This window comes from Malus sylvestris, chromosome 17 (genome assembly GCF_916048215.2).
Source record: "Malus sylvestris chromosome 17, drMalSylv7.2, whole genome shotgun sequence".
In the NCBI taxonomy this organism is placed as follows: domain Eukaryota; kingdom Viridiplantae; phylum Streptophyta; class Magnoliopsida; order Rosales; family Rosaceae; genus Malus; species Malus sylvestris.
This window is the reverse complement of record NC_062276.1, coordinates 3,979,860-4,003,696: the sequence shown is the minus strand read 5'-3', so window position 1 is coordinate 4,003,696 and position 23,837 is coordinate 3,979,860. Positions and strand designations below refer to the sequence as shown.

Below are 23,837 nucleotides of genomic sequence, written 5' to 3'. Positions count from 1 at the left end.
TTTTAGGTTAAGACGTGTAAGTTGGAGGTGGACTTGAGAAATATATTTATGGGCATGGATTGATTCAAATATATTTTTGGACATGGATTGATCTAAACCTTTTATTTTCGTTATTCGGTTTTAATTAACTAATTAATTATGTAGTTTATTTTTTATTTTTTAATTATTATTTTTTATTTTTTAGTCAAGCGATAACGTTAGTAAGTTAGATGTTAGATTAGCCATTGACGGAGCTCGAACCCACGCCGTCAAGGGCACAACATCTTTTCATCACTGTGATAGGGTTAGTTGCATTTTTAATTAAACTTAATAAGGAGTCTTTTATTAATTTGGTTTAACTAATAGCAAGTTTTTAATGGGTGGTAGTGTTATTCAGCATAGTTTAATGGCAAGTTGAGTATCACACAATTTTTTCTCCTATTCGGGGGTGGTGGAGTCATGTGCAACGTGACAGCAATGCAATCTCTCACTTTCACCTCTCTTACCCCTCTCCTGCAACACCAACACCGTCATCTTCTTCCTCCTCTTCACTTTCATATTCTTCAATTCCCAAACCTCCCTACCCCCACTCCCCAAATACCCTAACTGGATTCACATTGAATCCCCAATATTCCCCTAAAATGTTATAATGTTTCACCACCAGTGATTGAAAATTCCAGAGAGCTCTGAATCCCCCATTTGGTACCCCAAATATTCCCCAAAATCCAACACCCTTTTGAAAACCGAACGCTGCAAACCTCTGATTTTTTTAATCAACAGAGAGTGCAGTGAAAAGGATTGAGCTTTGAGGGAGAGAGGGACTTGAGAAAAATGAATGGGAGCCATACAGATAAAGAGAAAGTGATTTGGGATCAGATGCGGACCTCCACAGGGAACGAAATCGTAGGAGACCTGGAGACGGAACAAAACCGAAATGAAAGCTCAGGCTTGTCAACCGTCAACGGCGCGCCAATTTGGTCACATACACAAACGTCTATGACATCATCTGACACGTATATTAAACTTTGTGTAGATTTTCTGGTTTAAGGTTTCCATGTATATTTCTTAATGTATTCAATGTACAAGAGACCGGCTATGTATGAGAAGAGAGAGGAATGAGAGATAGGAGGGCTGGCTGCTGCAAGCAGCAGAAAGAAGAAGGCATGTTGCCTACCTCATCTAATTCTTACACAAAGACTTTACACCAATCAATCACCTCCCTTAATTCAAGAGAAAAACTTATTTATAATAATACATTGAGCCTTACTCTAGATATTACATTGAGCCTTACCCTAAAGATTTACCCTAGAGATCTAGAGGCCGGGAAAGAACACTTCAACAACACTTAGTCAACCTAAGAACTAAAATAAAAGTACCTAAATGGTCATTAATAATTTGGTATTTTAATTTAATAATCACAAACACCTCATGAGGTTTAATTGTAACCATATACATATAAAATGACAGCTTTCAAATGTTCATCCTCGGGTTTTATTTGTGAAATCTCATCCCTGAAATTTCACTATTCATTACATATCTCGTTATTACAAACGACTGGGTACAGGCATAATGAAAATTGGAACTTGGAACCAGAAAGATTTTACAAAACAAGTATCAATCACTTTATTCAAAGTAGAGGGCAAAGATAATATCACTAAATATAAAATATTATTGATAGAATAAAATAATAATAATAATAAAAAAAAGGGAGGAAGGGGGGAGAACTATCGAGAAGAATGGGGGGTTCTCTCCGGTTTGGGTAGGATCATCCCCTTTTCGTTGGATGTCGTCCCGTGCCGCCAAAACTATGCCTCGCAAAGTATGGCTACCCGAATTCCACATAATCAGAAAGCTTACTGATGTAAGTTCTTCTTCTGTCTTTGTTTATATTTCTTCAATTTGATAGCCGAGTGTTGTGGTGGTGAATAATTTGATCATGTATTTTACACACACTTCTTCTGTTCATGAATGGGGAGCAAGTGTGGTCCTTTGGTTTGGTTGATTTCAATGAATTGCAGCACTGTTGTTCTTTGTTGTCTGAATGCTTTTTGGGAAGGAAAATGAAAAATAATTTCATGAACCATTGTTAAACTAATGATTATGATGGTTAAGTGGAAGGGTTGCTGTCTTATCTGATGCATATTTATAGGTCTTTTAGCTTCGGTCGACACCTTTGCTTAATAATTTATGGCAGCGTTTAGACTTCATTTTCAGGTCCCCAGCCATGTTTGAAGTAAGGTGATTTAGCTGATGGTTCTAGTAATATTTGTTTCAGTGCATTAATGTAATGTTGATAATGGGGAATTGATATTTATATTATATTGTCTCATAATGTGAAGTTGTTTCTCTTCGTACTTGGTACAATTTTGCTAGAGTTGTTTGTATACATTTAGTCCGATGTGGTCCAGATTTTGTCTTTGTGATGATAGTGAACAGCCATGGTTTTTATATGAATGGTAGTGAATAACCATTGTTGATGAACACATAAATTTCATCTCATTAGTTTAACATTATTAAATCTTTTTGCATATGTCTGAAGTTGAACGAATACTTATATGTATGTATAGAATATTGAAGTGATGAAATTGTTTTTTTTTTTTTTGTATTTACCGTATACATATATATATGCATGCATATTCAAAGGAACTTGTATCACTGGAATTGATATCCTGCATTACCATAACTGAAGGCATGATTCAGTGAACTACGAATGGCTTGATCCCTTTAAGGTACGTAGGCAGTCTAACAAGGAGGTTAGATGCAACCATAAAGTATACGAAAATTACTCTGTGAACTGATGCTTGAGTTATGCTTTGTACATGTACTGGAGGTGGGGTATGTTAGGTATATGAATACTTGGTGACGTCACGTGTCGATCCTGAACGTATGTTGGGATCGGGACGTGTCATTATTTGTATAGTTTCTATTCCATGACATCATCTTACATGTATGTTAAAATTTGTCAACCTAAGACCTAATATAAAAGTACCTAAAAGCTCATTTAATAATTTGGTAATTTAATTCAATATTCACAAACACCTCATGAGGTTTATTAGGTTTCACAGAATGCCTCCAGTTTCAAAAATTACATGAACACCCATTAAGGCTTCAAAACTGTTCATCATAAGTGTGGACCAGTTGGTGGCTTTGCCACAACAGTCCACCATTTCGAAGGCCGGAAAGACTCATAGAGGCATTTCAACCTCCTCTGACCACCATCTTGGTTTATTAAAATGGCTAAATGGAAAGTCTATGGAGACTGGCTGGTTGGATGCTTTTTGTACATTACATTGACAAAATATCTGTACAATATATACACAACTAACTCTTCTAATCAAGCTTACATCAAAGACAAAAACCGTGATCCACTTTAAATGGGATTGACCTAGACTATTTGACATATATCAATATTTCTTAATATGGTTCCCATGTGATCCCATTAGAGGTACTTATAAGTTTTCGTTTAAGCCAAGTTTTGTGGGACTACGTAATTCTGGTGCAGGTTCGAATTGGGAACCAAATCTCAATTCTTCAATTGTATTATCTGGTGATAGTGGTCTATATTGCAAGATCATACACTTGGAAGCCTGATTGGATTCATTTTCTATGACAGAATTTAGGTGTTTTTCCTTCTGCTTTTCGGCAGACATTCACTTGCTTTCCCCGCATATACTACAGCCAATTTAGTAAAAGGAAGAAAACAAAATTTGTTTACCAATTTTCCTGTTGTAATCTACAATCATCATCAAGTAGTGCTATTTCACGTTAAGAAATAAACTTGTAACATTTTATATCTTCCACAATGAACTTAATTGCTATAATTCCAAACAATTGAGAAGTGAGTAATGTAAAATCAACAAGCCACAGCGTAAGTAAAGTTTGAGGAGTTTCGGGATTTTTCATTTTAGAAAAGCATGAAGAATACTGAGACTAAAATGCTTAAGCTTAAAAGCAACAAAACCTTGGGAGTTTGTGGAAATCATGTACCATCAGAATGAGATTGTAGCATATAGCGACAAAGTTTACGAGAGTGTCTAGTGTTCTGTTGGCATGAACCGTAGCCAAAGAACAATATTTACAAGAGCCTTGGAGTGAAAGGCAAGATACAATCAAGATCAGGAAGATTTTCTTTCCCGATTTAGTACTGATTGGCCTCTTCATTAAGTCCTAATTCTAGCTGGACACTGACACAGACATTGCCAAATCGATCGACTCTTACAAACTGTTCAGAGTTGTCCCACATCGGTGAGGGACAAGGTTTGCTATGTGCTTATATGATCTTAGGCTACACCTCATATTGCCAATTGGTTTTATGGTGGAACCTCAATTTCATCATGGTATCAGAGCAAGGTTGTCCACGTGTGAAGCCCAATGGCCACACGCGCTCCACGTCACCCAGTTGTTGTCCACGTGTAGGCTTGAAAATCCGCCACACGTGCGGGGGCATGTTGAGAGTTGTCTCACATCGGTGAGGGACAAGGTTTGCTATGTGCTTATATGATCTTGGACTACTCCCTATATTGCTAATTGGTTTTATGGTGGAACCTCAATTTCATCGCAAACTACATCTCTTTCTCTCCCTCTTACAAACTGATGCTATGTGCTTATATGATCTTGGACTAATCCCTATATTGCTAATTGGTTTTATGGTGGAACCTCAATTTCATCGCAAACTACATCTCTTTCTCTCCCTCTTACAAACTGATATAGCATTGATGATGATGCTGATGATGATGAAATGACGTTGCTTTCGTCAATTCTATGACGTTCTCCCCTCCACCAGTCGCATTTAAGCATTAAGTAAAAAATTCATCCATTTGCCCAAGTCTTTTTTAATTGCTCATAAGTGCAGTCGCATTTAAGCATTAAGTAAAAAATTCATCCATTTGCCTAAGTCTTTTTTAATTGCTCATAAGTGTATGTTTACGAAGTCTTTTTTCCTTAATCAATTCTATGTTTCCAAGTCCTTTTTAATTGCTCACAAGTGTATGTTTCGCCAAGTCTTTTTTTAATTGCTCATTTGCATCTTTCTTGGTAATTTACGAAGTCTTATTTCCTTAATCAATTCTATGTTTCCAAGTCTTTTTTAATTGCTCATTTGTATCTATATATTGAAAAGTTTGGCTACTCTATGTACACATGCAAAGGAATTACCAATTAGAAAGCTCATAGCACTGGCTGCTTCCCCCGCCTCTTTTGAAGATTTCCCCCAACTCAAATTGTGAGTGTAGTAGTTAGACTTACTTTGTTTCTTTTATTTTTCGTTGCTTTTTTCACATATATGCTCGATTATTGACATAAAATATCGTTGGATAAATAGGCAGATTGAACATGGCAACTACAGTTTTTCATACAGTTCTTAACCGTAAGAACTATGATGATTGGAGTTATCAGATTGAGACCTACATGTTGGCCGAAGATCTTTTGGACGTTTTACATCAAGTACGTCCTATTACAGAAAATGAAGAAATTAGTAAGGCTTGGAAGAGGAAGGATGCCAAGGCCTTATATGCAATCTGGAATTCTTGCGGGGATGATACTTATAGTCTTATCAAGAGAGCAACCACGGCCAAACAAGCATGGGATGCTTTGTCAGATGAATTGAAGAAGCCAAGTGAACCATCAGATGAAAATGGTACATATATACATGAAAATTTGAAGGAAATAAATATACGGCAATGGTTGTACAGTTGTAGGTGATCATTCTATATATTTTAATTTAAATGAGGAATATTTTGCAATTATTTTCACACTCATAAGCATTTGTATGAAGGGAAAAGAAAAAGAAAAATCAATATTGAACGATAACATCTATTATCTTAACATCAAAGTTTTCATTTTCAGAAAAGAAGTCAGTTCTTCATGCGTATCCACCTCCGATTGATCATGGTACTACGCCACCGTTGGCAGGGAAAGGTTGGACTGAAGGTATCCTCACAAATTCAGACTCCTATATAATTCTATTTAATAGTAATTGATGATAAAATTTTAAGTCCAGTATGACTAATCACTAACATCTCCGACAGATCTCAGTGATGTTAATAAGGGTTGGAATCTCCCTTGTATGTTTATATATTGTATATTATTTTGTTATATTTTTCGTAGAATTTCCCACTTGTCAAATTGTATTAAATTATTTTTATACAAGTATGGGAAATTTAGCAATTAACAAACATGGCATGCAGAGCGTGACCCAACTTTCGCCGAATATGTGAAGTCTGATGATTGGGGTAATGTGATCAACTGTCTTCGCAAAAATAGCCAGGCAGGAAGCGAAACACTTCCATTTGTGCGAAGTGGTACAGTTCTTCACTACGCAATCCAGAAGAACTGCAGCGTGCGCATTATACAACAGTTGATGGAGAAAATGGAAGAGGAACACTTGGATATAACAGACGATGATGGTTTAACAGCTCTTCATCTTTTAATAAGAGATTATCCAGAAAGGTTTGAAATAGCTGAAAGCATGGTTAAAAAGAACAACCGATTTGTTACCAATTCACCTCCCTTGTTCCTGGTGCCTTTTGTGGTAGAGGCCCAAGAGAAGCCGAATGGGGAAATGATGGCTCGCTCTCTCTATTCCCTCACTCCACACGAAGCACTAGAAGTTCCCTATGCTGCTCGACTGATTACTCTCGGTTTTAATTTCAACAGACCTGGTACAACTTTTTCCCCCATGTGATTTTTTTTTTGTTACAAATTTTATCAGTATACTTATAGTGTTCTTTTTTTTTCACGCTTCTATTATATGTAGATATTGCGTTGGATTTGATTCAACATTATCCAAAATTAGCCATGGCTATAGATTGCAATGGGAATATCCCCTTAGTAACATTGGCCAGTAAACATCTTGCATTCCAAAGTGGAAGCCGCCTCGGTCTATGGGAAAAATTGATCTATTTTGGTTAGTAAATTTGCTTTTTTTTTTTCTCTTTATATTTTTTTTCTTTATAAAAGATAAAACTTGATATAAGTCCAATTTTGTGAGTCACTATTAGGATTAGTCCACTTTACGTGACATTGGTCTAATGACTAAGATGACACATCATCATACTTTTATTTTTATACCAAAGTACCCCTAAGATTGTAAATAGTTATAAATATGTAAATGCACGTAATCTTTAAAACACTGCAATGTTATACACAAACTTGTGCATTAGTTTCAATTTCATGCATCTGTTTGTCAAACCGTTAATTTCACCGTTAAATGATGATGTTTTAAAGATGATGTATCAGGTTGTAATTACACTCAAACTTAAGAGTGCAAAATTTAATTTACCTTTTTTTTAATTGTATTACAGATTAATTGTACTTTTCATCTCCTTATATCACATGTTTTTTTTAATAAGAGCACTTCCAGCGTGTTCGAATCCCCCAGGGGATTGGTTGTAAAGTCTCCTCCCCCACCCAAAAAAACCCCTCCAGCCCAATTCAATCCAATGGGGCTCGGAGCCCACTTGGTCATCCACGCAAAAATCGATAGCCCTAGCCCCAGGGGTAGTGACACAAGGCTGATGTCATGGTGACGTCAGCCACTATTTTTTCTATAAACACTTACCATGTTCTTCCACCTCAATAACTTTCAACCAATATTTTATTATCATCCGAAATTAAAAATAAAAATATTTATTATTATTTTATAAAATACTAATACTAATATTTTAATACGAATTGTCTGGTCTATTTAGTTTAGGGGTGGAGATGCACTTGGACACTTACTAAAGGGATTGAGTTGCCTATAGTCAAGGGGGCTATCAACGCTGGAAATGCTCTAATCCATATTAAAGCCAGAATAAAATTCTAAAGAAAGATTAACATCATGCAACATGGTCTTCAAAAACAAATCCTAGTCATTTCGTATTTAAGAAGTTATATATGAAAAGACTAATACTTGCATTCTCCATTAAGGACATGAGCTCATTTTTCCACTTGCAAATAATATATCTTCACCGTAGAAATTTTATAATCGGAACTGTTCTATTTCTTAATCTTTATTTGAAAATCATCTTTACAAAAAATCATTCAAATTGGAGATTGTTTAGTCATCCAAGGGTATCAAATAAATAGATGGTATATATTTGATATGTTACTTAGTACCTATACCGTTAATTTATTTGATACATTTGTAAGATGCCACGATCTCCAATTTGAATGTTTTTTTGTAAGGATGATCTTCAAATAAAAATTAAAATTTGAACAATTTTGATTATGAAATTTCTACAATAAAAATATGTTATTTTCAAATGTGAGCTCATCCCCAAGAAAAAATGCAATAGATGCATGCCTAAATAACAAATGGTTGAGGTGAAAAGAAAAAATTGAGGTAATATTATTTATAATTTGGAAGATAATTAAGAGTGATGTTGTTGTTAATTGATTCTCTATCATCATGGTAAAGAAAGATAATTTAACTTAATTAAGTAATACAACTTACCATTTATTCTTTCTTTAATATCTCCGTTGAATCCATAGATGTTTAAGAAATTTTTCTATAATCTCACCCCTTTTTTTTAAAGGTACTGTAGAATGCATAGCTATTATATATATATATATATATACAATATATATATATATATATATATATATATACAAGATATATTTACACTAAGGAGCAAGGTGAATAAATTTTATACAAACTCACCATTTATAGAATTTGAACCTAAAACCTTTTACTTACAAGCGAAAAAAAATACCACTACATAGTAACACTAAATAACAACCCATAGCTAATTAACAAAATTCATTGTTATAAGAAAATTTATTGTTATATGTTTGGTTTGAGGGCTGAGTTATTTGGAAATGTTTAACACTGCTGGAATGGTTAAAGTAATCACTCTTAAAAAAATTTCAAATGCCTTCTGACGCCACGCTGCCGTCAGATGGGCCGTCCCTTTACTCTATCGGTTCTGGGCCGGCCTGTGGCATGGCTTGAGCTGGGTGCCAGCCTAAAGGGCTGAGGTGGAACTGATCTAAGGGTTATATGTTTGGTTTGTGACAGTGTACAATGTGCAGTAATAAACATTAAAGGCTTATTCACGACAACTACTCTTGAAACTCAAAGGCAGGTTCACTTTGCTCTAGGAAGTTTAAAATTATGTCACGTAACTCATTGAAACTCAAATTTAGTGAGACACTTTACGCCAGGGCATCAAAATCCGTTAACATCTGTAAAAAAATGTTGGCATGACATGCGTGAGACCCACTTATCTTGAATTGTAATAAGCATGAGGACCAAAAAATAATAAAAGATTAGTTTTGAAAAAATGTTAGACATTTAATCTAAGGTTGGAAAGGCTGTCATTCCGACAGAGATCTCAATGGGTGCAAATAGGTTGGGTTCCATGACATAATACACATACTATGACAAAAATCAGCATAGTACGAAGAATGACCCATTTATGGTAAATAAAATGGTTTTTATTTTTGTCATCAAATTTGACTTGTAAGTTGTAATGCAGGAATGGGTTTATTCCAAGGACTTGCGACGAAACTCCCAACATGTTTGTGTTCGGGTAGGCCACATATATATATATATATATATATATATATATATATATTCATATCGTTAATTGATTTATTTTTATGATTGTTTTATCAATAATAAATTATATTTTAATATAATTGTAATTTGTATTTTTTTTTTTGTGAACCTAGGAATCAATCGTATATATAAGATGAAACTGATGCATGAGCAGGTTCAACAATTTTTACCTCTCATGTGTAAAGCGAGTAAAGAAATTTTGACAACGAAGAAAGGAAGTACGAGTTATTATAAAAGAAAGAAATTGGAAGAAGCACTGTTAGTGGCAGTAGAACAAGGGCATGTAGAGTATATTACTCATTTCTTTGAAGATTTCTCATATCCCGTACATTACATGAATGATAAACGCCAAAGCCTGTACCAAATTGCTGTTGAATGCCGTCACCACAAAGTTTATAATCTTATATATGCCCTCTCTCACTCCGATAAAATACAGGAAATAGTGGGGACGAAAGATAAGTTTGGCAATAATATGCTACATACGGTAGCAAGTGTTACCCCATTGTCACATATTTATCACATTCAGGGTGCAGCTTTACAAATGCAAAGAGAACTACAATGGTTCAAGGTGACTATTTATCTATCTATCTATATGCTTGTATTTATGAAATATTCTGCTTATACATTGTTTATATATATATATATTTATTTATTTTATTTATTTTTATTTTTTTTGTGGCTATAAGTTTAGTCTCATTTTCTCCTACTCCTTCACATATTTTTGTTATTTTATTTATTCAATTTATAAAAAAAATACAGAAATTACTCTCTTTAAATATAAAAAAATAAAAACAAAAAGAAAACATTATTATTAACTACATACTGTACTATCATCCTACGTATTTTTAACTAATGATTTTGGGTCATGTAGTGTTTCAAACGACAAATGTGTAAGGATTTTATACGAAGAGATACGGATTTCATAGTTACATCATAAATTATTTGTTGCAAAAAATGCAGGAGGTGGAGAGTATTGCAAATCCTAAAGATTGTGAAGCTGTAAACAAAAAGAATATGACACCGCGAGAAGTATTTATAGAGAATCACAAAGAAATGTGGAAAGAGGCAGAAAATTCAATGAAGGAAACAGCAACTTCTTGTACAGTTGTAGGTGCTCTTATTGTCACCATAATGTTTGCTGCAGTGTTCACAGTTCCTGGTGGAAATAATGGAGATACAGGTCTTCCGACATTCTTAACTAAAAAGGTATTCATAGCATTTGTATTTTCAGATGCAATCTCACTTTTTTCTTCCACAACTTCGATTATTATGTTTTTGGGGATTCTCACATCACGTTATTCTCAAGATGATTTTTACAAATCTTTGCCCACAAAAATGATGATAGGCCTTTTCACCCTACTTTTATCTATTGCCTCCATGATGATTGTCTTTTCTTGCGCCCTTTACATTATGCTTAACGGGAAACTATCAATTGTTATCGCAAGCATTTTGATTGCTAGTGTTCCAGTTACCTCCTTCATCTGGATACAATTTCCGTTACTTGTTGACATATTTATTTCTACGTATGGACCAAGAATGTTTGGTGAGAACAAAACAACGTGGTTTAGATTCCTATGTGATCTTTAGTTAGGTTTGGATTTTCTACATTTTAAGAAACATGTAAAGAGAAGCCAATGTATGCGCTTTCTATTTGGTCATTATGTATCTCTTTTGAATTCCCAGTTCAATTTATATTTTTAAGTTTTGTTTTTGGGTGAATTTATATTTTGAGTTAATTACTAAGACAAGCTCTCTGTATGGGCTCAATTTTTTTGTCGGTAAAATGAATTCATTGAAGCAAGCCAAAAGGAGGAAACGTACAACAATGTTTGTTTGTGTGATAATTTCACCCGAAATAAGTTATTTATTTATTTTACACTTAGAACTTGATGATTACTTGAATATGAAAGAACCATATCCTCCATAGTCAAAATATACAAATCTTAAATTCTTTCAGCATGACCAATTATCTTATGAGTTTTAAGGTCTTTAAAATAACAATAGGTGAGGTAGAAGTGAGCAAAACAATGTAAGGTGATAGGATTTTTAGCACATGCATAATTAGGTTAAAATCACATAAAAATACTTACAAGTTACAAGAGGACAATGTTATTGTAGCATAAACGCCTCAAGTAATGTCATTCTTCTCAATGACTGATATGAATAATTTGTGCTAAAAAAATTCTTAATCAACTATTAAATAAAAAATTTAAGAAAGTTGAAATTGTGAATTAAAATACCAAATGCGAATAAGCAAAAGTATTGAGATCAACAATAATGAAAACAAGCAAACAATAACCGGTTTTAGAGAATCAAAGTTAAGAAACACAAGTATTTAGCTGTCACCGTTAACAATCAGAGGTAGTCCTACTAATTACTCATGAGTTAACACATGCAATTTTGAAGAAGTCTTCCTAATACGTATTCTACTTATGGCATTCAAGTTAGAACCTATATCTAACATGCAATCCGTCTGTGACATTCAGATCAAATATAAATATGCAAGACTCACAAAGTTTTGTGAATACCATGCAACCCTTACGAGCGTAACATTCGCCTTAACTTACAATTCTCAAGCACAAGAAGCATTGACCAATTTCAGGGTGACAACCAACAGAAATTGCATCCAATCACTTGTCTAAACATCCAAATGGTAACTAGACATTAAGATATGAGAATTACATAAAAGCATGACTGAGCAATTCCGAACGCTGATAGAGCATTCAACGGAAACCTTATGCTCCCACCCAGCTGCATCCAGGAGTCTTACTAGCACCGTTAACATTCATGCGTCGCCTCATCGCATTTGCTTCCATTGTCCTTCCGGCCGCGACATAAATATCACGAAGGAGAATGTAGTACCCGCCTTCATCTGGTTTCAAGTCTAACAGCCTATTCACGACCCTCTCGCCCATACCAGCAGCATCCCCATAAGTTCTGGAAGCTGCAAGCAGTGTTCCCCAAACAACATCGTTGCTCGGGATTGGCATATTACTAATCAACTGTATGCTTCCTCCAACCGTCCTGCCTTCCCTAACATATCAACCATGCAACCGTAATGCTCAATTCGTGCCTCGATTCTATAATCTGTTTGTATTCTCTCGAATAGTCTGAGCCCTTCATCTACCAATCCCTTGTGTGTATACGCAACTAAAAGGGCTAAAAATGTGACCCTATCCGGTGCAACACCAGCAGCAGTCATGCACTCAACAAACCAAACGCATCATCGGCATTGCCATGGTTTGCACATGCTGAAATCATCGAATTCCAAGTGACCAAGCTCTTCCGGCTCATCTTATCAAACACTTGCCACGCTCGATCCATGCATCCACACTTCGCGTACATGTCAATCAGTGCATTGCAGAGCGAAACCATCCACACAAACCCATTGTCATCAATATATTGGTGGATGCATACCCCCGTTTCCACATCTCCGGAATCCGTACAAGCTGAGATTATCGGGCATCACTCCCTCACGATTCATCTCCCAAAACAAATCAAGCGCTTCTCTCGAATACTTTGCTTGGGAATACGCAGAGATCATAGCAGTCCAAGAAACCACATCCCTCTCAGGCATCTCATCAAACACCTGCCGTGCAAACTCCAATTCCCCTGCTCTCACATGCGCAATAACCAAACCCGACCACGAAACAACGTCACGAGCCACTGCCTCATCGAAAACTCGCCTCGCCGCAACCGGTATCCCTCTCACCCCATATATATGAAACAATGCGTTCTATACAAACAAATGCGCGCAAAACCCAAACTTCAACGCAATCCCATGAATCTCATCGGACCACACAATCGGAGCCGCATCAATTTTCATTCTTGACCGCGATTTCAGCAAAAGAGAGGTCGCACTTGGTGCGATAGCAAGTGTCTTCGCCCATGAGCGGTAGGTCTCGGTTCGAGACTTGAGTAAGGCTAACCGACATTTACCTCTCCCAGACCCTGCGTAAAGCAGGAGCCTTGGGTACTGGGTACGACCGCGATTTCAGCAAAAACGTGAAGGTAAACTCATCTGGATCGACGCAGTTCAGCCTCATCTGGTTGAAAAGAACCACCGATTGCGGCGGAGACGAGCTTCTAGAGTAGCCCCGGATGAGGGTGTTGTAGAAGAAAGTGTTTGGTTGGGGCATTTGATCGAACAGGCGGTGGGGGTAGCTTAAGTCACCGGAGGGCGAGATGGCGGCGAAGCGGAACATCTTGGCGAGGACGATGGCGTGGTGCTGGAGGTTTGTGACGACCACGCGGCCGTGGATTTGCTTGAGGTGTGTCATGGAGGGGCAGCTCTGGGCCTTGTAGGCCAGGCTGAAGCTCAGTCTTGCTTGCCATTGTTGATGCCCTAGCAGCGGCATGGGTTCGTTGGTCACTGACACATTGGTTCAGTTTTATCAACGGTATTTTATGGCGTAGGATTATTTTCCTCTTTTTTTTCCTCCCATTCCCTCCCGTCTTAATTGAACGGTCACAGTTAAGCCACGTCAACCTTTTATATTAATTTTTTATAGCAAGAGAAAGACAAAATAAGAAATTATGAGAGGAGGGGTGGAAGAGGATGTAAATAAGAGGGAAGAGAATCACAGCCCATTTTCAATTTGTACCGTATAGCTTAAAGATTGATGTTTTTTTCATGCACTTGTAAAACCATAATCGAGAAATTTACTTAATAAGTGCACAATAACATTTTTAAAGTTTCAATAGCAACTCCTGATAAAACAACTTCGATTTTTGTAAATTGGAATCAAACTTATGCGGTAAGCCGGAATATCCAAGACAGCAAAGAGGTGAGTGCATTTATTGTGTTTAACATATGAATCTCATGAGTTGATGATTCTCGTGTCATATGACTCTCACAACTATAGAGCTCACATTCATACATAAAGTTATAGACAATGTTATAGAAATCAAATTCGACAACATACTTCCTATGTACGAGAATCGAAGTGACATAACCTAATGTTTTTTATACAACGATATATTAAATTTCCCAATGATGTTGATGAAGTCAGTCAGTTTTCTGGCTCTGGAAAAAGTACAGAAACCAGTTTCAACAAAACAAACAAAAAATTTGATAGGATTCCTTCCTAGAAGCTAACCTCTCGGCAGAACAAATCAATGCCCAAATTACAATTTGGCATCAAAATACAGGGAACAAAAAATAGTGTGCGTATGTAACTGCAGAAATAAATTTGAAAAAATAAATACAAAGTGGAACTAGAGGAGCTTCTTCCTCTCAAAGAACATCTTGAGATGCCATAGTTGCAAACCAGCCACTGACAGGCATACAAAAAGCGAAAGCCCGCTAAAAACCGCCATCTTGGAGTTGGTTGATCGATTAAGTTGTTGCATTCCTTCCTCCCTGAAGTACGGGAACGGTCAAAAGTAAGTATAAGAGATGAGGGAGGGAACAAATAAGGTTCAATATTTCGACAGAAAGCTGCCTACGAGTTTACATTTTATTAAGCCAACTTAATATGTCCTGCTCAGATTTCAAACGGTATCACTTTAAAGGCAAAGGAAGACGATTAACAAAACAAAGAGGAATACGGAGCAAAGACAACAAATTGTGAAACTGAGCCACATGTACAGAAACTATTTAAGCACAAGATGTATTGATTTGGTACCTTTCACGAAGATAAAACATCTCATCATGAATTGATGACACAGTATCGTACAATTTTTTCAGCTCAAGTTCCATCGTCTAGCACAAGGAACAAAAATATATCAGCACAAGACATAAAACCATATCTTTTGATCAATATACTCTAATCTACAAAAAAATTAAAATACCAATTATTGAGAATCATAAGAACAAGGATATACGACATATCATTGTTCAAATATGATTAGGCTGCTACTTATCTTTTGTCCAATAACAGAACTTAGTATGTACGGTAAGTTTTGGATGTTGCGTGATTTTCATATTTCGATATCCATTCATAATGCTTTAAGGATGCCAACTCCATAAATACGAGCCTTTGAAGCCCACAAGAGACAGGCTGATTGTTTTTACATTAAAAGAAGAGTTCTAAAGTTTATTCTTAATTCCTTGGTACTTCTTGTGAATCTAACAAGTTTTAGAAGTCCTACGTTCTTCGTATTATACATTCGTAATCAACAAGCATTTGTATTCCTATTTTAGGTTCTCTAACATCACATTTCCTCATATAAGTATCAATCATGAAAGAGTCAAGTTTACGCTCATGCCGGAATTCACAAAAGGGGCATAAACACACAAAAAATGCATCAATGTGCAATCAAAATAGTGCTTACTTCAATTTGCCCCTTCTTGGCAACCTTGGACCAGTCCTTAGCAGCAACACCAGTTTTCCAGTCAAAATCAATCGTCACCGTCGTCGAGGGCTTATGATCTGACACCCAAAAGCAAGCAGAATAATCACCAGTCTCTGCAGCAGTAAACGCAAAATTACCCGACTCCACATGATCCCCATAGTGATAGTTACTTCCATAAGGTGAGGTCACCTGTTACAAACCAATAACACCACCAGGTTAAATCTCCACACTGTTTCCAAAAAATCCAACTTTACAATGCAAATCATCAAACCCAATTTACAGAAATCCAAATTCTGAATCAATGCTTTGCCTAAACATTAAACTTCAATCTGAAAAATTCAATCTTTTCGCCACATTCGACTCCGAAACAGATTCGAAACAAGATTAAACACAAAACCCAATTGTAAAATTGGTAAATAAAGAAAACCCAGATCATATTTTCAGATATGGAAACAGACCCGGATACAGAAATGGTTTGGAGATTACCCTGATAGTGAGCTTATGCGAATCAGGTATAGGAAATCCCTCCTTGGGATTGACGACGGCGTACTTGCCGACGGTCATGGAGCTGCTCTTTATGTCGTCGGAGATGCACTTGGTGGCGCCCGATTGGAGGTCGAACCGCATGGAATGCACCACCGTCGACATTAAACCCAGAATCAGAATTATACTAAAATTGATTCGCGACATTTTGAGCGAGAAAGAGAAACCCCGGCCGTGGGTGGTGGCTCCGATGGAGGAATTTGGAAGATTTTTGGTCGGAATTTTTTAGCTTCTCTCCAAACGGTGGTGGAGATCCGTTTTGTTTGTTAACGTCTGGGTTTCTGAGAGTAAACTGTAAAACGCTCTTTTGGTTGGTATCACGGAACCAATCAGGTGCCGACATGTCAGCTCATTTTGGTTCCCTTTTAGTTATTCTATTAACACCCTACAATTTATAAAATATAATGTTACACTATGTTTGGATGAGGGAAATAAACTTGGAATTTGTGATAAAAATCAGAATTTATAAATTGATATGCACCAATTCCCTTGTTTGGATTCATAACCATAGAAATTTAAAATTTTCGCATGGAAAAAAACTTGGAAATTGGGACCTCTAATTCCCAAGTTTAAATTTTATGTAAATATGTATCATTTCTTAATTTCTATGATTGAGAGTTTAAAAATAACAAATTACGTATTCAATTCTATTGTTCTTTTAGGTTAATCAAACAAGAAAATTCACAAATTCTAGAAAATAAAATCATGTCATTTTAATTTCCATCATTTTGAAATTCCTTAGTAATCTTAAATTTCTTCATCCAAACATAGTGTTAGAGATACTATCTACTTAAATCATATGACGTGGTTGTTGATAGAGGTGAAAACAGAGAGGGGTTGAGATGTGGTGGCAAGTGTAGGACGACGACTTCAGCGACAGCGGTGATAGAGGTGAAGGCGTATTCGGGTAGGTGATGGGCCATACCAATGTTGATGACGGAGGTAACCAGAGATGCTTGGTCGTCGAATTGGGGCAGTTTGGAATGCTCTTTTGTTTTTGGGGAGGAGATGTAGGGGTGTCTTTAGAAGAATGAGGGACAAAGTTAGGATTTTTTGGATGTAGGGTGTCTTCATAAAATTGGTGTGTGTATAAAACCCTTGATGTATTGCTAATGTCTTTTTTGGGCAAGAACAAAATATATTAATGAAACTTCTTATTCACACTATGTCAACCTTACCATGTAGAAAAGCTAAGTAAATCCACTTGATATTTTTGTACTAGTGTAACACATATGAAGTCGAAATTTAGAATCTGATTAAACTTGTAAAAGTTTGTAATTTAAATTGATTAAAATATATATATATATATATATATATATATATATATAGGTTTATCAATGAATTTTATGTTTGATTTCCATACATCCTAATTTTGCTTTATCGTCCCCCAACAAAAGGTCATTTGTTAAAATCAGATCACAAATGTCAGCTCACTTCTCTGGCAAATGATATCATAATTTACATCTAAATGATGGTGAGCCAATCGAACTTAGTGCATAAAAGAAGAGCACACTCATCTAGCTAACTTAGCCAAATCATTAATGTTGGATGGCCTTGTTCGTCGATCCTAGATATTTATTTTTTAAAAAAAAAACAAGAAATACATCATGTGAATGTCTAACATTCATACTCAAATTCTCATCTCTGCAAATTAGAAGAGTAATGTTAAGGAAATAACATATTTATATCACATTTGTATATCATTACATGCGGCAAGTGATCATACAATTAACTTGTAATAAAATAAATTTATTAATTAATATGATATGTACACATCTCCGCCTTCTTAGGACTTTCCATAATATATTAATTAAAGGGTTGTGATTTTCACACACCCTTAACTACTTTTCCCACACCTCTTCCTATTTTTTAGTACTTAATTGGTATCCTACTATTTAATCTTCCATATATACCCCTCCCTATTTAATTTTTCATTAATTACCATAAAAAAGTAGGAAGGGTATATATGGAAGATTAAATAGTAGGATACCAATTAACTATTAAAAAATAGAGAGGGGTGTGGGAAAAATAGTTAAGGATGTGTGAAAATCACAACCCTTAATTAAAATATCGGGTAAAAAAAAAAAAAAAACCCTCAAAGTTGCTTTTTGTGGCGACATTATGCTTGTTTGCTTTGGCCTACCATAGAATTTTCAAATTGGCATATTAATTTTGGAAGGTTGATTTTGATTATGATTATGATTATTAGATGGACGGATAAGATTGCATTTACAGTTGGCAATGTGAATGTGCATGTCCCACCTATAATTATATACAATCACATTTGGTGCAAAAGTGCACAACTTGTCTTACCAAATTACATTAATTAAACCTAATTACCAAATCACATTATTTAAATCCTAATGCATATCTGACTGTTTATAGTCGTGCCCTCCGTCAAAACACCGTCCAACTACCATACTTAATTATTGGTTAGGCAACTAAATTAACAATTTTCTTTTTAAAACGAAGACAATATCTACTGAATAAGAGTAGAAATTTTAAGTGAAAAGTTTGAAGTTCGAATTTTTCAGATTGCGAGTTTGATATCTTCACCATTTATTGTAAATATATTATTGGAATCAAGGACGAAAGATTGAGAAAAATTAGTTTATTTCAGATGCTCGCCAAATCTAAAGAAAAAAAGGAGTTACTCCACGTATTGCCTGACGTAAAATTGATAGTGAATTTGTGTCAGGTGAAAGAAGCAATCCACAGAAAGATTTGGCGGTGTCATCAATGTGTGTGTATATTACCTAACCAAATTAATACAACAAATGTTCATCATATCCTGTATATATATTATCTGATTATGTTACGTTCATTAACTATTTTTTTTTTAACTCATATGACTAACAATAATTATCCCTGTTCGAGAGTTGGACCATTTGCGTTCATTTTTGTGCAACTCAAGTGTTCACAAGAGAAAACGACTCGTAAAGAACGAATCAAATTAAAGATCAAATCTTGGAAGGAAACGTTGAAAAGACAGCTAATTAAATATAATCTAGTCTTAATCAAGTAGACTTACTCATGTTACGTCATTGACAACATTCGTCTTACGCACAATTAAAGGCATAATGCGTGCAAATTTGTCATCTGTCATCCACTGAAATAGCATTTGGTAACAACATAAATCCGTGACTACAGGTAAAGTTGCATTCATATCATATGCATCATTTTCTTGCCAACCAAACACTATTTTCACTTTATTGAACCTTTTTCTGTTGCAAAAATCCATCCATTGAAGACAACAAAAAGCAGGGCCACAGGTGTGAGGTGTGGTTGCAACATGTAAATAACAAAGGAGCAAGGTAGTGACCGATATTTAATATCGACGGACGTGGGTTAAGTTAGACAACTTAAGGTAGTTTGCTTGCTCACTTGCATTGAGTCTATTCTCGTTCGTAGATTTAAAAAAATAAAAACTTTAGTAGAGAAGCTTCCAAAAATAAAGAATTCTACATGTGATTTTGATACGAGACAACCTTCCTTACATGTATGGCACGTCTTCTTCCTCCAATCTGACATTTGACCAGAAGCAATGTACAAAAAAGCAAGAATGCAACGCGCTTTCCTAAATAAAACAAAGCTCCAACATCACCATCTCTGAGCTTCTTTTGTTTTAAGCGAACTCGAGAACTCGGGTGCAGGAGTGAATGTTTGTAATCAAGTGAGCTACATACTCATTGAGGGCTTCATTAGAGGAGGAAGAAGATGAAGTTCGGAAAAGAGTTTGTTTCGCAAATGGTGCCGGAATGGCAAGATGCATACATGGACTACAACTCTCTCAAGCTTATCTTAAAAGACATCCTGCGTTTCCGGAAGAAAAATGCATCATCGACGCCAATGGCGGCGACTTCGGCAGGGTCGACACTAAAGAGGAGGGTGTCACTCTATAGAGCATTCAGCGGGCTGACAAGCCGGCAACGGGGCTCGCTGAGGAAGAAGGAGGACGAGGAGATACTTGTGGGTGAAGAAGGTGAGGAAGGGCAGTGGCAGACAAGGTTTTTGATGCCGGCCGACGAGGGAGGAGAGTTTGAGGTTGTGTTTTTTAGGAGCCTGGACGATGAGTTTAACAAGGTGAATTGCTTTTACAAGAAGAAAGTTGGGGAAGTCGTGGAGGAGGCTGAGGAGTTGAATAGGCAGATGGATGCTTTGATTGCTCTTAGGTTAAAGGTTGATAATCCAGAGGTGGATATTGGAGGGACTGATTTGGCAAGCAATGGGATTTCTTCAGTCTCAGCAGTTCATCCCACAAGTGGTAGAAAAACAGGTAGGTTTTCTGATTCTCTTGTTTTCTTAGTAGATTCCGTGATTGAGAGTTTGAAATTTTGTGTGTAGTTTTTTCAGTTCACTTGGGGAGGAAAGTGATTTTCCGAATTCCCCTTTTCACCTTCTGCACTCCCATCTTTTTACAGAGCTGTAACTGAACAAGGAGAATCAATAACATAATTAAGAGGAGTGCAGAAGGTGAAAAGAGGCGCATAAGATTTTTAATTAGTAAAATATATGATATGTTTTTCTTTTTTTTCCTAATATTTTGAAGTACTGGTTATGATTGTGAAGGGGGAGAAGATATGGATGTGATTAACGAAGTTGAGATGAGCGATGAAGAAGAAATGGAAGATGATGAAGAGAGGGGAGGCAAAGAATCGGAAACCGATGACCGGAAAGCCAACAGAGGGACGGTGGATATTCAGGGGCTTAAACCACCACAACTAGAGGTTCTAGATCATATAAAGATCAACATGATACCTGAAACTCCAGTGTCAACAATTAAAAGCATATTCCAGCAGAATTACTTATCATTCAGCAAGAAACAGCTGAGGAAAGTAGAAGAGCAAATGAAACAGGCTTTTAGTGAGTTCTATCAAAAGCTCCGGCTTTTAAAAAGCTACTGGTAACATTGCAGTTCCTGATTACATTAATATTAAAACTAAAATTAGTGTTATGTATGATTGATTATGTTGCTAATGGATGGTGCAGTTTCCTTAATCAATTGGCTTTCTCAAAGATCATGAAGAAATATGACAAGGTTTGATCGCTTTGTTTCCGATTCATCCATTCCAAATTGAAGTTATATATTTAATGTTTCAATCATACTAACCGTGTGTTAGTGCAGTTCTCTTCAAGGAATGCATCGAAGGTTTACTTGAATATGGTGGATAATTCTTATCTCAGTAGCAGCGATGAAGTGAGTAAATCTTTTTCTTATGATCCAAACGATTACTATGACTCCAAACCATTGCCCGTCTAAAGCTTTTTTTTTTTATGATACATCTTTCGGCTTCTCAGGTTACTAGGCTTTTGGAAAGGGTGGAGACTACCTTCATAAAGCACTTCGCAAATGGAAATCGAAGAAAAGGAATGAAGACATTAAGGCCGAAAGCTAGAAGGGAAAAGCATAGAAGTACATTTTTCTTGGGTAAGATTTGTGCTGTCTGAATGAAAAGTTATTTGTTCTCTCTTGGTTTCCATATCGAGTGGACCTTATGCAAGATATCGATGATCATTTGTTGTGTACCCACAGGGTTGCTCTCCGGGGGCTCCATTGCACTTGTAGTAGCCATCATTGTGCTTATGCATGCAAGAAATATCCTTGAGAGTGACGGGCGTGTTCTGTACATGGAAAACATATTTCCCCTGTACAGGCAAGTGTTTGCATAATAGTTATCTCATCATATCTACATCTGTGGAGAAATTTAAACCTGCATAGCTATTTGTTTCGTGACGATCATTCATTTCCCCACTTTTGCAGCCTGTTTGGATTCATTGTCCTACATCTGATCATGTTCTCAGCGAACATATTCTTTTGGAGGTGCTATCGTGTAAATTATCCATTTATCTTTGGCTTCAAGCAAGGGTCAGAGATTGGTTACAGACAGCTTTGCCTTCTCAGTTCAGGTATTGCAATTCTCGCATTGGCTGGTGTCATCTCAACTTTGGATATGGAGTTGGATCCAAGAACAAAAAGCTTCGTAGCCTTGAAAGAATTAGTCCCCCTGGGCCTAGTCATTGTAAGAGTTAGATTCTTCAATAAGACGGATTTCCTTTGTTAAAACAGTTTGCTCATGAATCTTTTTCATGGAAATATTGCATTTGCAGGTTGTGCTTCTTATAATGTTTTGTCCTTTCAACGTTATATATCGTTCCAGTCGATATTTCCTCCTTCTATGCATATCCCATTGTCTTCTTGCTCCTCTTTATAAGGTAACCAGAGCCGAACTTCTTCCTGTGGACATACTATTCGAATACACTTATGTAAAAGACATTAAAATTTTGTTTGTTTTTTCGGTAGGTCACCCTGCCGGATTTTTTCTTGGCAGATCAGCTTACTAGCCAGGTATTGACACTACCTGTGATTCGTTTAGTGTACTGATACTTGTGTTGCTTATGATCGAGTAACGTTGTACATTTTCATTCAGGTTCAAGCTTTCAGGAGTTTGGAATTCTATGTTTGCTATTACGGTTGGGGGGACTTCAAAAAGAGATCACACAACTGCCTCGACAGCCACGTTTTTAAATCCTTCTACTTTGTTGTAGCAATTATTCCTTATTGGATCCGTTCGCTTCAGGTATTCTGCGCTCGAAACTCTTTAATTCCTCCTTCTTGAAAGTATGGTTTTAACTGTTCTTTGTTTGCAGTGTGTGCGACGCTTGATAGAGGAGAGAGATGGAATGCAAGGGTTAAATGCGCTGAAATACTTCTCAACAATCGTTGCAGTAGCCATGAGAACAAGTTATGGTCTGAAAGAAGGGATGACATCGAAAATCCTTGCTATAGTTAGTTCAGTTGTGGCAACTGTTGTCGGTACATATTGGGACATTGTCATCGATTGGGGTCTTCTGCAACGAAATTCTAAAAATCCTTGGCTGAGAGACAAACTCCTCGTATCAAACCACAGTGTTTATTTCATAGCCATGGTAGGATTACAACTTACAAACTGACTTCTTCAGCCCTTATGGAGTGCCATTCGTTCCTTCTCGTTTTAATTTTGAATAATGTGACATGCAGGTGTTGAATGTTGTACTGAGACTCGCTTGGATGCAGTCAGTACTGGGAATTAGAGAAGCGCCTTTTGTCCATAGAACAGCCTTGACTGCGATGGTTGCCTGCTTAGAGATCATTCGTCGTGGCATATGGAACTTCTTTCGGTATGTTCTACTCCTCTCAGCACTTAATCCTCTAAAACCGAACAACTTGAACTGGTATCGACTACCAACCATTCAATGTTTTTTTCTGAGCAGGTTGGAGAATGAGCACTTGAACAATGTCGGAAAGTACCGTGCGTTCAAGTCTGTACCCCTACCCTTCAACTATGAACGTGATTACACCAGGAGCAGCTGAACATGTCTCATCACATAGTAGTTTCAAAGTTGTGATTGTTCTCCTCAATTTTGTATAGAAGAGAGAACAAAAGGAAAGAGGACATACCCTATCTTGATTTGTTATCAAGTGTTAAAACTTTTCCGA

The 23,837-nt window shown here is 36.4% G+C and overlaps 3 protein-coding genes and 1 pseudogene across 3 annotated transcripts; 2 read left to right on the top strand and 2 right to left on the bottom strand.

Moving 5' to 3' along the window:
* Positions 1-5,310: 5,310 nt before the first annotated feature.
* LOC126610471 (uncharacterized) lies at positions 5,311-11,107 on the top strand. The gene is made up of 6 exons (XM_050278527.1): positions 5,311-5,614; positions 5,824-5,907; positions 6,165-6,638; positions 6,734-6,883; positions 9,634-10,088; positions 10,481-11,107. The coding sequence occupies exons 1-6, from the start codon at positions 5,311-5,313 to the stop codon at positions 11,105-11,107; spliced, it is 2,094 nt and encodes a 697-aa protein (XP_050134484.1).
* A 929-nt stretch (positions 11,108-12,036) lies between these two features.
* Positions 12,037-13,962, bottom strand: LOC126610004 (pentatricopeptide repeat-containing protein At1g74630-like; annotated as a pseudogene).
* Positions 13,963-14,467: 505 nt separating this feature from the next.
* Positions 14,468-16,644, bottom strand: LOC126609639 (transmembrane emp24 domain-containing protein p24delta9-like). Its single transcript, XM_050277490.1, has 4 exons — positions 16,304-16,644; positions 15,797-16,006; positions 15,148-15,224; positions 14,468-14,882 (listed from the first exon to the last, which is right to left on the bottom strand). The coding sequence occupies exons 1-4, from the start codon at positions 16,505-16,507 to the stop codon at positions 14,738-14,740; spliced, it is 636 nt and encodes a 211-aa protein (XP_050133447.1). The 5' UTR covers positions 16,508-16,644; the 3' UTR covers positions 14,468-14,737.
* A 3,161-nt stretch (positions 16,645-19,805) lies between these two features.
* Positions 19,806-23,837, top strand: LOC126612031 (phosphate transporter PHO1 homolog 9-like). Its single transcript, XM_050280326.1, has 13 exons — positions 19,806-20,636; positions 20,930-21,263; positions 21,350-21,398; positions 21,486-21,557; positions 21,659-21,788; positions 21,894-22,006; positions 22,114-22,380; positions 22,469-22,573; positions 22,662-22,706; positions 22,789-22,938; positions 23,009-23,287; positions 23,379-23,518; positions 23,612-23,837. The coding sequence occupies exons 1-13, from the start codon at positions 20,078-20,080 to the stop codon at positions 23,709-23,711; spliced, it is 2,343 nt and encodes a 780-aa protein (XP_050136283.1). The 5' UTR covers positions 19,806-20,077; the 3' UTR covers positions 23,712-23,837.